Raw genomic sequence first — 15,685 nt, forward strand, 5'->3', positions numbered from 1 at the left:
TTAAAGTGAAAATTTGAAACTGTCCCTTAAAGATGAATGTAGACAATACTCTTTACCAACACATACAGCTAGCTTCTCAGTTGTTGCAACCATGCTCTGTTGTCCAAGTGTAGTGAATGTTAAGCTGAGCATGTAGTGATAGCTCTGGTGTTTCTCTGACTTTGTGAAGTAGATATGATTGTCATATGAGAGTGCCATTAGAGGCATCTTTATTTTTTGAACTACATAGAAGTGAATATAAAAGAGTTGGGAGAAGAACTTGAGAAAGAATAAATATTCCTCCATTTTTCTTTTGGCTCCTGAAAATAGTAAGTTTTCTATCTTTCTCTTCAGTATGATTATAGATATCATTCTGCTTCATTCATTCAACAAATTTTTATGTTTTAGTCAGTTTATCAGGTACAGGGGGAAAATGGTAACAAAATTAATGAAGGTTCCTGTTTTTATGTCACTTAATTTGAAATGTAGTCTTTAAATTTATAGGGGTTAAAAGAATAGGCAATCTTTACTGAGATTTGTTGACTTCTGCATTGCTCTTTGAATGTTCCTTACTGTCTCCAAACACTTTCTATAATCACATACCAAGTAAGTCCCAGGCTTTCTAGAACTGATTGACTTTTATTTCATTTTTGCTATGCTCTACATCATCTCAAAATGACAATATAATATAGTGTTTTTTTTTTATTTATCTTTTTAAATAAAATTTAATTCCATGACAGCTAAAGAATCACAGCCTTAATCATATGCATGCTTGTGACACTTATCTTGGAAAGTCATAAAACACCGACTAATCTTTCTTATAAATACATTCATTCCCCCATTAAGCCAGTTTGTAACAGGCTTAATTTGAAACCTGTTGTATTATGCTACTCAAATCCTGGTTTTAATTATACTTAGCCAGGTGGCCCAGATGGCTCACCTTTCCTTCTGTATAAAGAATCAATATCTTTGACTTTTTCAGAGTCACCTGACCTAATGGTTGGGGCTATAAGAACTGTATGTCATAATGACTTATTGGTAACTCTGAGAAGGCAGATGATGGTTCTTAGTCCATAATAAATTAACATTTTATAATGAATTAACACTTTAGAGTTGATGGTAGATGCTCTTCCAGTTTTGTTTTTCAAGAGGCTCTCTAACTACATCCTCAATAGGATATCTAGCATACTAAAAAGATCAGGACTGTAGCTGCATAAATGAACATTCATCGTTTAACGTTTACCAACTTAGTCTCCCTGGAATGTAGCAGCACTCCCTCTTTGCAGAGCTGAGAGATCTGAATATCTCAGCTTCTTGTGGTTGTCTGCTCTGGACAGCCAAGTATTTCCCATATCCAGACAGTCTTGGTTTTCCTTATTTTCTTAGAGGTTCAAAAACAGACACATTCTTGGATTTTCATATAAACAGACATTGTCTTGTTAAAGGGGTGTGTGTGTATGTAAAAGAATAATTGTGAATTCAGCTTTATAACAGTAGTTTAATTTCCCACTTGGATCTTGGTCTTTAAAGAAATCAACATTTTCCAAGATGCTTTTGTCAGGACATAGGCCCAGAAATGAAAAACAGAATTCGCATATATTACCAGTGTATCACTCACAACCTTTGCACCAGCCATAGTTGCTTTCTGTAGTGTATACTTAAGAGGATACTTTGCTAGCAGGTTTTGTGTGTGTGTGTTTTTTTTAAGAAGTTGGGACAAAGCATATTGCCACTGTTTCATCTGTTACCCCTTCAGAGCCAAGAGCCACAGAGGATGCTGTTCATTATGGGGCTGAGATCTCAGCACTAGAGCGCTGGTTCTCTTTTCAATAGCAAGCCATCATGTATATTAAAAACACCCTGACAATTCTAGAACAAGGTAGTGAGGCACCCTAGAATACTGTTAGGAAGTAAATTTCAAGCATGATGTGTCCTGAGAGTTCTGCCATATTCACCTTTTCATAGTGATTTATTTGTATAATGAATGTATGTATTACTCAAAAAGGATATATAGGGGTTTCTGTCTAGAGTAAAAAGGAATTATTGGAGACTTCGCAGGGAAAATCTAGTCACTATGTGGCTACCTGTGACTAGTTAGATCAAGCCAATATATAGATTTCTCATTTGCATTAGTTTACATGAAAATAGATACAGAGGAGTAGGTACCAAATAAGATCTTTGCCACTTCCAAAAGAGGAAAGACATTCCTGCAAAACCATTTCTCTGTATTGACATTCCTGCCCTCTGGCTGGTGTCATTCATTACACACACTTCATTGTGTTGTTGTCAGGGAAATTTATCGCACTGTTCATATTTTCCCCACTACTACCGTTTGAACCTGCACATGAAACTTTCACTTGACACCTCTTTTAAAAAATTATTTTTATTTTAGTCCTCTTACCAGGATATGTTTTTAATTGATTTCAGAGAGAGAAGAGGGGGGAGGGTGAGAGAGAGAAATATCAGTGTTAGAGAGAAACATTGATCCGTTGCCTCCTGTATGAGCCCCAGCCAGGGATTGAACCCACAACCCAGGTGTGTGCCCTGACTGGAATCGAACCTACAACCTTTCGGGTGCACAGGATGAATGACGCTCAACCACTAGAGCCACTCGGGCTGGGCAAAAAAGCAAGTTTTGAAGTGTAAACAGTATCATAGAAATTACTTCTTATGTGTTTCATCCTCTTGCCTGGGTGGAAAAACTGGGGAGAGTCAGACATATTTTTACTATGAATTTCAGCTGAAAATGTTAGAGTGAAAATTGGCCCTGTGTTACCTATTAGTAGAGAAAGCATTCAAAGATGTGGCCCGGTGCTTGTTTTAATGGCTTTTTACATAAATCATTCTGTGTTAATCCTTACCTGAGGATATTTTTCTATTGACTTTTTAAAAATATATTTTTATTGATTTCAAATAGGAAGGGAGAGAGAGATAGAAACAAGAATGATGAGAGAGAATCATTGATTGGCTACCTTCTGCAAGCCTCCTACTGGGGATCGAGCCTGCAATTTGGACATGTGCCCTTGACTGGAATTGAACCTGGGACCCTTCAGTCTACAGGCCAACGCTCTATTCATTGAGCCAGACCGGTTAGGGCTCCATTGATTTTTAGAGAGAATGGAAAGGAGGAAGGGAAAGGGGTGGGGGGGAGAGAGAGAGAGAGAGAGAGAGAGAGAGAGAGAGAGAGAGACATTGATGTGAGAGAGACACATGGGTTAATTGCCTTGCATGCGTCTTAATGGGCTGGGGATTGAACCTGCAACCCAGGAATTGAACCTTCGACCCTTCAGTGCACACTCTGAGGCTCTAACCATTGAGCAACACTGACCAGGGCACATATATCATTCTTAGATTCTACAGATTTAGTCTGATGTATGGCCTCCCCTGGGGTCACTTGAAACACATCTTAAGGAACTGCCTTGCTTTTGCTCTATGTACCCTCTCTTAGGGGTAGACTGTTGATCAGAGGTTGTTTACTTTGATAATTCCCTCTGATTAGTCATGTGAGATGTTCTATAGCTTAGGAATATGTGGGTAGAATTACATGTCTGAGAGACAAAGAAAGAGGCTTCTTCTATGGCTTTGTACCCACAGTTTGCCTAACGTTTTTTTCTTTTGCTTGAACTCAGGGGCAGAGGCCTGGCCTCCAGGGGTTTGTCTTAAATATGTTGGGGGAGACCAGTTTGGACATGTGAACATGGTGATGGTGAGATCACTAGAGCCCCAAGAGATTGCAGACGTCAGCGTCCAGATGTGCAGCCCCAGCAGAGCAGGCATGTATCAGGGACAGTGGCGGATGTGCACTGCTACAGGACTCTATTATGGAGGTGAGTATGTCCTTGTGCGACCCAGGGTGAAGGAATTAATGTTATATCTTAATGCATCCCCAGTGTTGCTCATAGACCCTGTAAATTACATAACAGGGCATGGTCTCTTTTAAACAGTCACTCTGTACAGGTGAATAACTTGAATTGAATGGCTATCTGGTTCAATCTAGTGCTTTCCCTTTTACACTAGGATTTTACTTAAAATTTAGTGAATTATATGAGATAATATCTTGCATTCTAAACAATGATTTAGTAATGTTGCTGTTTTTATTATATAATCCAGTAGGTACTATAAGAACACTGAAGGCAGTCTTTGCTTACAGAATATCTAGACACAAGTCATATAAAAAAAGATAACATACAAAATATGTATACTTCCACCCTGGCTGGTGTGACACAATGGTTGGAGTGACGGTCCGTGGACTGAAGGGTCACAGGTTTGATTCCCAGTCAAGGACATGTACCTTGGTTATGGGTTTGCTCCATGCCCCAAGTGGGACACGTGCGGAAGGCAGCTGGTCCATGTGTCTCTCACGTCAGTGTTTCTTTTTCTCCCCCTCCCGCTTCCACTCTCTCTAAAACATCATTGGATAAGTATCCTTGGGTGAGGATTAACAACAACAACAAAAAAATGTGCATACTTCCTTCAACCTGATGACCTGTCAAGCTACTAATGCCTCTCACACCTTCTCTTTATTGCCAAATTTTCTGAACAAAGTGATCTATACTCACCATCTTGTCTTTCTGTTTTCCATTTATTCTTCAACCCAATCTATTCCTTTTATAAAAGGAAATTTTCTTTTAAAAAACAATACATTTTTTTAAACTTATTTTTAGAGAGAAAGAAGAGAGGAAGGGAGAGAGAGAGAAACATTGGTGTGACAGTGAACATTGAATAGCTGCCTCTTGCATGCACCCTACTGGGGATCAAGCCCAAAACCCCATGCATGTGCCCTGACCAGGGATTGACAGTGTTTCAGTGCATGGGATAATGCCCATCCAACTGAGCTACACTGGCCAGGGCTCAACCCAATCTGTTATTTACCCACTCCAATTAAATGTTTATCAGTGATAACCCAGTTATCAGATCTAGCAGTCTTCATACTAACTAACCTTCTATCATTTGCCACCATACTCTAAAAGTTTTTTGAAACGTGTACCTTCCTAGAGTCACATAATACCTCTCTTATTTCTTTCACCTCTGAATGTTCTTGCTCTGTCTCTGTCAAGTCCCATCTTTGCCTTAGGATTACTAGATTGTGAGCTGGGCTCCGATCATGCTCAGTGACCTCATCTACCCACATGGTTTCAGCTCTCACCAATACAGCATACATGGTGATGCTCAAATTCCTATCTGTGGCTGCAAACTCTTTTTGGAGCACCAAACCTGTGTTTTAACTGTTCATGGACAGAACACCTGGATATTCTGTAGATTTCTGAATTTTAACATTTCCCAGGCAAACTTACATTCTTCTCATCGGCACCTCAGTGAGATGATCAGGCCCGAAACCTTTGAGTCACCTTTTTTTTTTTTTCTGTGTAATTATACTTAATCACAGATCAATCCCCATTGGTTCCACTATATCCCATGTCCTGGAAATCCAAAGAAAAATAAATAAGAAATAGTTCTTCCCTTCAGGGAGCTCTTTTTTATTTTTAAATATATTTTTATTGATTTCAGAGAGGAAGAGAAAGGGAGAGAGAGTTAGAAACATCAATGATGAGAGAGAATCATTGATTGGCTGCCTCCTGTACGCCCCCGACTGGGATGTAGTGAACCCCTTTCATGTCCTGCGTGGTTCAGGGGTCAGGTTCAGGGTTTGGGCTCTGAAGGAGGCTGCACACAAATGAAAGAGACTAGACAAGAAAGTATAAATTTGGGAATATTGTGGGCCAGGCAGGAGCCCAACTCAAGGGGAAGGACTTAGCTTTGCTCCGGCCTAGCCATCCCTTTTATTAAGACTATGGGATCCACCCATAGCTCTAGGCAGGCAATTCCAGTAATAGCCAATCAGCAAGGATTTACATAAGATTAAAAGGTGGAGGTTGCTTTAGCTATCATTGTCTCAACTAGACAGTGGGTGGTTGGCTCTGACCTTTCAGAGCTTCAAGGTTGACCAGCCTTCCGGGTTCCTTGTCCACACCTCTCTGCTAGTGAGGACAATGGGTGGCTTCCAACACTGGGGATCTTAATAATTTATCTGGTTCCATGATTTTCTAGGTTTTTTCTTAATCAGTGGGGTCCTTTCCTTGATAGTAGCATATATGAATGCCCCCTTCAAATAAGGGGAAAAGGTAAAAATGAAACTGGTTTTGTTGAATTGAAAGCTTCCTTAGCCTGCCCTGCTCCCTGTCTGAGATGACCGACCGTCAGAGCTCTGTGGTGTGTAGTTTGCAAACTCTTTATCTGTTTTGGCAAAGAATTTAATTTCATTTTACAAACTTACTGTATTGCATTGAATTTAGATTACTGTTGATTGTAAAACACATCCTGATAGCAGAGGTGTTAAGTGGCAGAACGTGCATATAATATACATGAAAACCACAACTAAGAATACATGAAAAAAAACACACAAAACACCTGCTATGTTACCCATGGTTGGCTCTTGCTAGTATTTTTTGTGCGTTCTTCTTAACTTGTTAGCTCATTGAGCATAGTGTGGTGGTAAGAATTCAGAATGTAGAACCAGGTTGCCTGGGCATAAACTTGGACAAGTTAGGTAATTCTCTGTACCTCATCTTTCTGTTTTAACAACAAAGCTTGTATTTTTTAAAAATATATATATATATTATTAATTTTTTTACAGAGAGGAAGGGAGAGGGAGAGAGAGTTAGAAACATTGATGAGAGAGAAACATCAATCAGTTGCCTCCTGCACACCCCCTACTGGGGATGTGCCCGCAACCAAGGTACATGCCCTTGACCGGAATCAAACCTGGGACCCTTGAGTCCGCAGGCTGATGCTCTATCCACTGAGCCAAACAGGTCAGGGCAAAGCTTGTATTTTTTATTTGTTTTGTTTTTGGTGGGGTGGTCTCTATAGTCTTTATATGGTCTTCTCTAGAAAGAATCCATTCTTATTTTTTATAATAATATTTATGGTGTTTCAGCTAATTTCCTCAAAAGGAATTTTTGCTATCTACACTAATAAAAGAGAAAGATGCAAATTGACCATACCTTCACGACACCCACCAGCCAATCAGGAGTGAGTATGCAGATTAACCCAACAAAGATGGCGGGTTAATTTGCATACACGGGCATTCCGCACTGCCCCAGCCACTCTGGGCCTCTGGGCAGTGTGGGAAGGCAGAAAGGCGGCTCTGGCCGGAGCAAAGGCGGTGCCAGCAGCCAGGGGAAGGAAGGCCCATTCTTGCACGAATCTTTGTGCATTAGGCCTCTAGTATTAAATAATTTACAAATGGGTTCCCTTTCCCCATTTTAGGTTGATTGTGCTCTCAGAGTTTCTCAACAGGGGTGCAATTGGCACATTGTGTGGATAGTTCTTCATGATGTGAACATATTTATAGGACCCTTGGCCCTCTGTCACTAAATACCTATAATTTCACATGTTCATCTTTACAACTGACCTCTCCCTCACCCCCGCCACACACACATATATCTAACTCCCTTGGTTGAGTAGCTCTAAGTATCTGATTCCTAATAGATACATTTTCAAGCCCAAACATTTTATTTTATCTTCTTTTTATGGAATTTTGCTTCTTAGATAAAAGCAATGTTATCTAGTACCTACTGTATATCAGGCATTGTACTGGGCCTTTTGCATATAAATTACTGTATGAAGGAAATACTAACTGCATTTTATGGAGTTCTCAAGGAAACTTTGCCTCTAGGTTGTTGATGCATGTTAGGGTTTAGGGAGGGGGTCCTCTCTCCTCTTCCAGAGTGAGTGGGACTGAAGGTGGGGTTGAGTTTGGCAGGGAGTTTCGTAGGTAGTGGGGTAAATGTCAGTTTTCTCCCAAGAAGTTCCTGCCTGCTAGGAGATACACAATACCTGTAGGACACTTGGCTCTTGGGAAGAAGTAAGAGCATGAGTGGTTATCCCTATTTTAGCCTTGGTGCCAGCGGTAATATGCCTGCCTATTCCTAGTAGAGTGCCTGTTTCCAAAATTCTACAAGAGAGATTTACCCCTGCACTGTGATACTTTCCTAGAAATCATAGGGTCCTAGTTGTGAAGTAAGCTAAGGTCATATTCTTTTTTTTTTTTTTTTTTAAATATATTTTTACTAGAGGCCCGGTGCACAAATTCATGCAACCAGTGGGGTGCCTTGGCCTGGCCTATGGGATCGGGCCAAAACCAGCTCTCTGACATCCTCTGAGGAGTTCTGGATTGCGAGAGGGCACAGGCCAGACCGAGGGACCTCACCGGTGTATGATCGGGGCCAGGGAGGTACACGGGAGGTTGGCCAGCCAGGCAGGGACCACAGTAGGGTTCCAGGGCATGCCTGGTCCGTGTCACTCAGTCCCGATCGGCCGGACCCCAGCAGCAAGCTAAGCTACTGGTTGGAGCTTCTGCCCACTGGTGGTCAGTGAATGTCCACCATGCACTGTGGTTGAGTGGTTGAGCGGCCTTAGCATGTCAGCATATTATGCTTTGATTGGTTGAATGGCCGACTGGAGGACTGGACACTTAGCATATTAGGCTTTTATTATATAGGATTGATTTCAGAGAGGAAGGGAGAGGGAGATAGAAACATCAATGATGAAAGAGAATCATTGGTCGGGTGCCTCCTGCTTGCCCCCTACTGGGGATCAAGCCCACAACCCTGGGCATATGCCCTGACCGGGAACCAAACCGTGACCTGGTTCATAGGTCGGTTCTCAACCACTGAGCCAGGTCGGCCGGGCTAAGGTCACACCCTTTTTTTAAATATATTTTATTGATTTTTTACAGAGAGGAAGGGAGAGGAATAGAGAGTTAGAAACATCGATGAGAGAGAAACATCGATCAGCTGCCTCTTGCACACCCCCTACTGGGGATGTGCCCGCAACCAAGGTACATGCCCTTGACTGGAATCGAACCTGGGACCTTTCAGTCCACAGGCCGACGCTCTATCCACTGAGCCAAACCGGTCAGGGCTAAGGTCATACTCTTATCACATGCTGATGAGGGCTTCTCCCACTTGAAGTAGATCTTTTTGTTAAATACTTCACATGAGTCCCTAGGGACATTTCATGTGTCCATTGAATACTTACACATTATAGTTTCTCAGAGGTTAGGAATGAAACTTCGCTTATTAAGCTTCCAAACTGCAATATGTCCCACATATTAGGAGGGTTATTGGGTGCTCTATGTAAACCAACTGTTTATTTCCTAAAACCTTTGTTAAGTTCTTACTTTAACTTCTCCAATTTACAGAGTGTCCTCCCTAGCCTGTAATTTCAGGACTGTCCCATCTCATTCATCTGTATTTTAACTGTCATGTTATAAAAGCTCTGGTTTCATACAGACTTCCTCTAGACATGAGTCTTCTATTTAGATGCTGTTCTATTTGGCATTTCTGCTAGTTCTTTACCTATTAACCCCAACTTTAGAATGTCTCTCTTTTATGTTGGACTGAAAAAGGCTGCCTTATTTTACTTCTAGAAGATCCTTAATAAGGTATTCTCTGTTTCATTTTTGATCTCTAGAATTCTCTGATATCAGAAATGTTAGTAGCCCTTGAAAAGAACAGATTTCTTTTTTGACAGAAGAAATGCTAACCTAAGTTGATCGTGACTTGTATGGGATATGTTTTTAGAAGAGACATTTCAAAATGTAAATGAGATCTGAAATCCTTAATTATTTTTATGTTATGAGGTCTATAATAAGTTTATAGGGTGACAGGCTATTTCAGCTTCAGAGAAGGAAGCCTGCCTTTGGTTGTACTGCCACCAGGGGATGGTGTCTGATTGGTGGTCATGTCCAGGTAGTTCTACATGAGTCAAAGGCAATGTGAAATGGCTGTACTGTTCAGATTAACCTCTAAAATGCAGATATTTGGGTCCTTAACCTCTGTGGATCATAGATAGTCAAGAAGTCAGGTGAGCCTAGCGGGCATGGCTCAGTGGTGACTGTCGACCTATGAACCAGGAGATCACGGTTTGATTCACGGTCAGGGCGGGTGCCTGGGTTGTAGGCTCGATCCCCAGTGTGGGGCGTGCAGGAGGCAGCTGATCAATGATTTTCTTTCATTATTAATGTTTCTATCTCCCTCTCCCTCTCCCCTCCTCTCTGAAATCAATAAAAATATATTTAAAAAATGAAATCAGATAAAACAGTGATCCATCTATAAAGTATAGTAAAAAAAATATTTGCATGTCCTGGTATGAAGCATCAAATTTTTTAACTTTTGAAATTCAACTGTGAGTTTTTTCAATGTGTGCTCTTAGTGCTAACACTGTTTATTTTATCAAATAGTTTTATAATTTTGCAGTCAACAAATAACTACATAAGGATTTGGTAGAAGGGCAGTAATATAATTTGAAAGCAGCATGTTTTTTTCTTATGGTAGCTACAGCCCTTTTAACAGAAATTTCTTTGATCTGGAATGTTAGGTTCCAAGGATACAGAATTTTGGAATTGATCTTTCCTTTAAAAATCTTAAAAGAAAATATAATTTTTTATTAAAATATTAATATGCAAATTGTTTTTGGGTGTAGTTTACTTTTTTTCATATGGTATATTTATTTTAAATCTTTATTGTTGAAAGTATTACCTATGTCCCCTATTTTTTCCCCATTGACTCCGTCTTGCCTGCCCCTGTGCCTTGCTCCCCCTCTGCCCCAGGCCTTCATCACCCTATTGTCTTTGTCCTTGGGTTATGCATATATGCATACAAGTTGTTTGGTTGATCACTTCCTACCCAACCACTTTCCCCGCTGAGATTCCAACAGTCTGTTCTATGCTTCTGTCTCTGAATCAATTTTGTTCATCAATTTATTTTGTTCATTAGATTCCACATATGAGTGGGATCATGTGATACTTGTGTTTCTCTGACTGGCTTATTTCGCTTAGCATAATACTCTCCAGGTCACTCCATGCTATCTCAAAGGGTAAGAGATCCTTCTTTTTTACTGCTGCATAGTATAAATGTACCACAGCTTTTTTATGCACTCATCTACTGATGGGCACTTGGCCTGTTTCCAGGTCTTAGCTATTGTAAATTGTGCTGCTGTGAACATAGGGGTGTATACATTCTTTCTGACTAGTGTTTCGGGATTCTTAGGATATATTTCTAGAAGTGATATCACCGGGTAAAATGGCAGTTCCATATTTAATATTTTGAGGAAACTCCATACTGTTTTCCATAATGGCTGCACCAGTCTGCATTCCCACCAGCAGTGAACTAGGTAGGGTTCCCTTTTCTCCACATCACATCCTTGCCAGCATTTGTCATTTGTTGATGGTAGCCATTCTGACAGATGTGAGGTGATACCTCATTGTTGTTTTACTTTGTATCTCTCTGATGATCAGTGACTTTCAGCATCTTTTTATATGTCTCTTGGCCATCTGTATGTCCACTTTGGAGAAGAGTCCATTTTAGGTCCTTTGTCCATTTTTTAAAAAAATAAATCTTTGTTGTTCAGATTATTATAGTTGTTCCTCTTTTTCCTCCCCATAGCTCCCCTCCACCCGGTTCCCACCCCACCCCATGCCTTTACCCCCAACCCCCATTGTCCTCATCCATAGGTGTAAGATTTTTGTCCAATCTCTTCCTGCACCCTTCACCCTCTCTTCCCCCCGAGAATTGTCAGTCCACTCCTTTTCTATGCCCCTGATTCTATTATATTCACCAGTTTATTCTGTTCTTCAGATTTTTTATTCACTTGATTTTTTAGATTCACTTGTTGATATGTATTTGTTGTCACTTTGTTTATAATTTTTATCTTTACCTTTTTTCCCCTCTTCTTAGAAAGTACCCTTCAGCATTTCATATAATACTGGTTTGGTGGTGATGAACTCCTTTAGCTTTTTCTTGTCTGTGAAGCTCTTTATCTGACCTTCGATTCTAAATGATAGCTTTGCTGAGTAGAGTAATCTTGGTTGTAGGTCCTTGCTATTCATCACTTTGAATATTTCTTGCTACTTCCTTCTGGCCTGCATAGTTTCTGTTGAGAAATCAGCTGACAGTCATATGGGTACTCCCTTGTAGGTAACTAACTGTTTTTCTCTTGCTGCTTTTAAGATTCTCTCTTTGTCTTTTGCTCTTGGCATTTTAATTATGATGTGTCTTGGTGTGGTCCTCTTTAGATTCCTTTTGTTTGGGGTTCTCTGCACTTCCTGGACTTGTAAGTCTACTTCTTTCACCAGGTAGGGGAAGTTTTCTGTCATTATTTCTTCCAAAAGGTTTTCAATATCTTGCTCTCTCTCTTCTTCTGGCACCCCCATAATTCGGATGTTGTTATGTTTGAAGTTCTCCCAGAGGCTCTTTACACTATCTTCATATTTTTGGATTCTTTTTGCTTTTCCGGTTGGGTGTTTTTTGCTTCTTCATATTTCAAATCTTTGACTTGATTCTTGGGATCCTCTAGTCTGCTGTTGAATCTCTGTATATTATTCTTTATTTCAGTCAGTGTATACTTAATTTCTAGTTGGTCCTTTTTTATATCCTCAAGGGTCTCACTAAATTTATCAGAGGTTTCTAGAAGATTCTTGAGTAACCTTATAACCGTGGTTTTGAACTCTATATCCAGTAGTTTGCTTTCCTCCATTTCTTTCATTTGTGACCTGTTTCTTTGTCTCTGCATTTTGGCTGCTTCCCTGTGTTTGTTTTTATGTATTGGGTAGCTGCTAAGTCTCTTTGAGTTGATAGAGTGGCCTTGTGTGGTAGGTGTCCTATAGGGCCCAGTGGCTCAGCCTCCCCAGACACCTGAGGTGGATGCTCTTGTTGCACCCCTTTGTGGGCTGCTTACACAGTCTTGTTGTAGTTAACCCTTGATTGCTGTTGGTATCACTGGGAGGAATTGACCTCCAGGCCAATTGGCTGTGGTGACCAGCTGTGTCTACACAGGACGATCTGTTGCGCAGGAGACACCCTTATGGGGCAGGACTTGCTTCAGTAGGGCTTTGGTGCTCACTGAGTCTGCCCCTTGAGTGTGTCTCTTATGGATGTGAAGATTTGTATTACGGTATGGTCTCACTCTGACCACTGGGTACACTGGTTCTTACTTCTCCACAGAGGTGCAAGGTTAGCCACTGTCGGGGGCTGCCCAGCAGGAGCTACAGAGAGATCTGCAGATTCCTCCTCTTTGTATGGGGGTTTGGAAGTGCCCAGACGAGGCCCAGTTATGAAGCAAGACTGCTGCTGCTGCTGCTGCCAGGCAGTGGGCCCTCTTTTGGAATCTCTGGGTCTCTCTGACCCAACTGCAGTTTTTTTTGTGTTTTTTTAAAATATATTTTATTGATATTTTACAGAGAGGAAGGGAAAGGGATAGAGAGCTAGAAACATCGATGAGAGAGAAACATCGATCAGCTGCCTCCTGCACACCTCCCACTGGGGATGTGCCCGCAACCAAGGTACATGCCCTTGACCAGAATCGAACCCGGGACCCTTGAGTCCGCAGGCCGACGCTCTATCCACTGAGCCAAACCGGTTTCGGCTGCAGTTTAATTTTAGGCGATAGAACAGGCCATTCATATGCAAAAGCTGATGTGCACAGCTTGGGTGGGGTTGTAAATTGGGTGGGGCGGGTTCTCTGGGAATCACCAAGGCGGAGCAAACAGGGATGGCTGTCCTGAACTGGAGAAGTCCCTGGCTCTCCGCTTCCGGCGCCCTCTTGCAGGAACAATGATTGCTGTGAGCACTTCTAAGAGTAAGCCGCCCTCGCGTTCCTGTCCCGATGCCCAACAGTCCAGTTTCTCCCCATATGTGCCTGGGTCCCCCAGAGTCTCGCCCAGAACTGGAGTTCAGAGCAAGCAGGAGCTTGTATCTCCCTCCCAGTTTAAAAAGCAGCACATTCAGGTGCCAGCACTTTCCGCGCCTCTGTACCTCTTACCAGTCTTGATGCGCTTTCTTCACCTCTCTAGTTGTGGGACTTCATCTCAGCAAGCTTTTCCACGGTTCTGGGTAGTAGTTGTCCTGCCATTTAGTTGTGGTTTTGATGTGGTTGTGAGAGGCAGCAAGTATAGGTGCCATCTTGGTTTCTCTCCTTTGTCCATTTTTTACTTGGATTTTTTGTCTTTCTTTTGTTAAGTTGTATGAGTTCCTTATATATTTTGGATATTAACCCTTTATCTGATGTATTGTTGCTTAATATGTTCTCCCATACAGTGGGCTCCCTTTTTGTTTTGTTGATGATTTCTTTTGCTGTGCAGAAGCTTTTTAGTATGATATAGTCCCATTTGTTTATTTTTTCCTTAGTTTCCTTTGTCCTTGGAGATGTATCCATAAACATTGCTATGAGAGATGTCTGAGATTTTGCTGCCTGTGCTTTCTTCTAGGATTTTTCCGACTTACATTTAAGTCTTTTATCCATTTTGAGTTTATTCTTGTGTATGGTGTAAGTTGGTGGTCTAGTTTAATTTTTTTGCATGTATCTGTCTAATTTTCCCAACACCATTTATTGAAGAGACTGTCTTGACTCCATTGTATGCTCTTGCTTCCTTTATCAAATATTAATTGAGCATATTGTTTTGGGTCGATTTCTGGGGTCTCTCTTCTGTTTCATTGATTTATACACCTGTTCTTGTGCCAGTACCAGGCTGTTTTGATTATGGTGGCTTTGTAGTATAACTTGATATCTGGTATTGTGATTCTTCCAACTTTGTTCTTCTTTCTCAAGATTGCTGCAGCTATTTGTGGTCTTTTTTTTGGTTCCATATAAGTTTTTGGAGTATTTGTTCTAGATCTGTGAAATATGCTGTTGGTATTTTAATAGGGATTGCATTGAATCTGTAGATTGCCTTGGGTAGTATGGGCATTTTAATGATCTTAATTCTACCAATCCATGAACATGATATATTCTTCCACTTGTTTATATCTTCCTCTGTCTCTTTTATCAACGTCCTGCAGTTTTCCTAGTACAAGTATTTTACCTCCTTAGTTAAGTTTATTCCTAGGTATCTTATTTTTTGTGTTGCAATGGTAAATGGGATTGTTTGTTTAGTTTCTCTTTCTGAAAATTCATTATTGGTGTATCAAAAAGCCATCAATATTTGGGTGTTAATTTTGTATCCTGCTACATTGCCAAACTTACTTATTCAATCTGGTGTTTTCTGGTGGAGTCTATAGGGTTTTCTATGTACAATATCATGTCATCTGCAAATAATGAGAGTTTTACTTCTTCCTTTCCAATTTGGATGACTGTTATTTCTTCTTCTTGTCTGATCGCTGTGGCGAGGACTTCCAGTAATATCTATACTAATAAAAGGGTAATATGCTAATTAGGCCTGATAGACCAGACGTCTTCCAGATGTCCTTCCGGACAAGCCACAGAGGCGGGGGCTGAGGCAGAGGTGGTTAGGGGTAATCAGGTAGGTAAGTAGAGCGGTTAGGGGCGATCAGGCCGGCAGGGGAGAGCAGGTAGGGGAGATCAGGCTGGCAGGGGAGAGTGGTTAGGGACGATCAGGCTGGTAGAGGAGAACGGTTAGGGGTGATCAGGCTGGCAGAGGAGAGCGGTTAGGGGCGATCAGGCCAGTAGGGGAGAGCGGTTAGGGGCAATCAGGCCAGCAGGGGAGTGGTTAGGGGCATCAGGCAGGCAGAGTGGTTAGGGGCAATCAGGCAGGCAGGCAGAGTGATTAGGGGCTATCAGGCATGCAGGCAGGTGAGCGGTTAGGAGCCAGCGGTCTCGAATTGTGTGAAGGATGTCCAACTGCCGATTTACCCCTCTATCTTCTCCCATCCCCAAAGGAAACATCCTTATAGTTCCTTTTTTAAAT

The 15,685-nt window shown here is 41.3% G+C and overlaps 1 protein-coding gene across 3 annotated transcripts in view; it reads left to right on the forward strand.

Moving 5' to 3' along the window:
• Positions 1–15,685, forward strand: part of ILRUN (inflammation and lipid regulator with UBA-like and NBR1-like domains) — a 111,334-nt gene that overhangs the window by 49,719 nt on the left and 45,930 nt on the right. For 2 of the 3 annotated variants that reach the window (XM_080666672.1, XM_080666674.1), the window contains exon 3: positions 3,609–3,806. The exons of the other annotated variant lie outside the window; for it this stretch is intronic. In XM_080666672.1, coding sequence (XP_080522798.1) covers positions 3,609–3,806 — 198 coding nt within the window. The remainder of the gene's footprint in view (positions 1–3,608; positions 3,807–15,685) is intronic. 3 annotated transcript variants of the gene reach the window in all.

The sequence above is a fragment of the Plecotus auritus genome, assembly GCF_963455305.1.
Source record: "Plecotus auritus genome assembly, chromosome: 4".
Lineage (NCBI taxonomy): Eukaryota > Metazoa > Chordata > Mammalia > Chiroptera > Vespertilionidae > Plecotus > Plecotus auritus.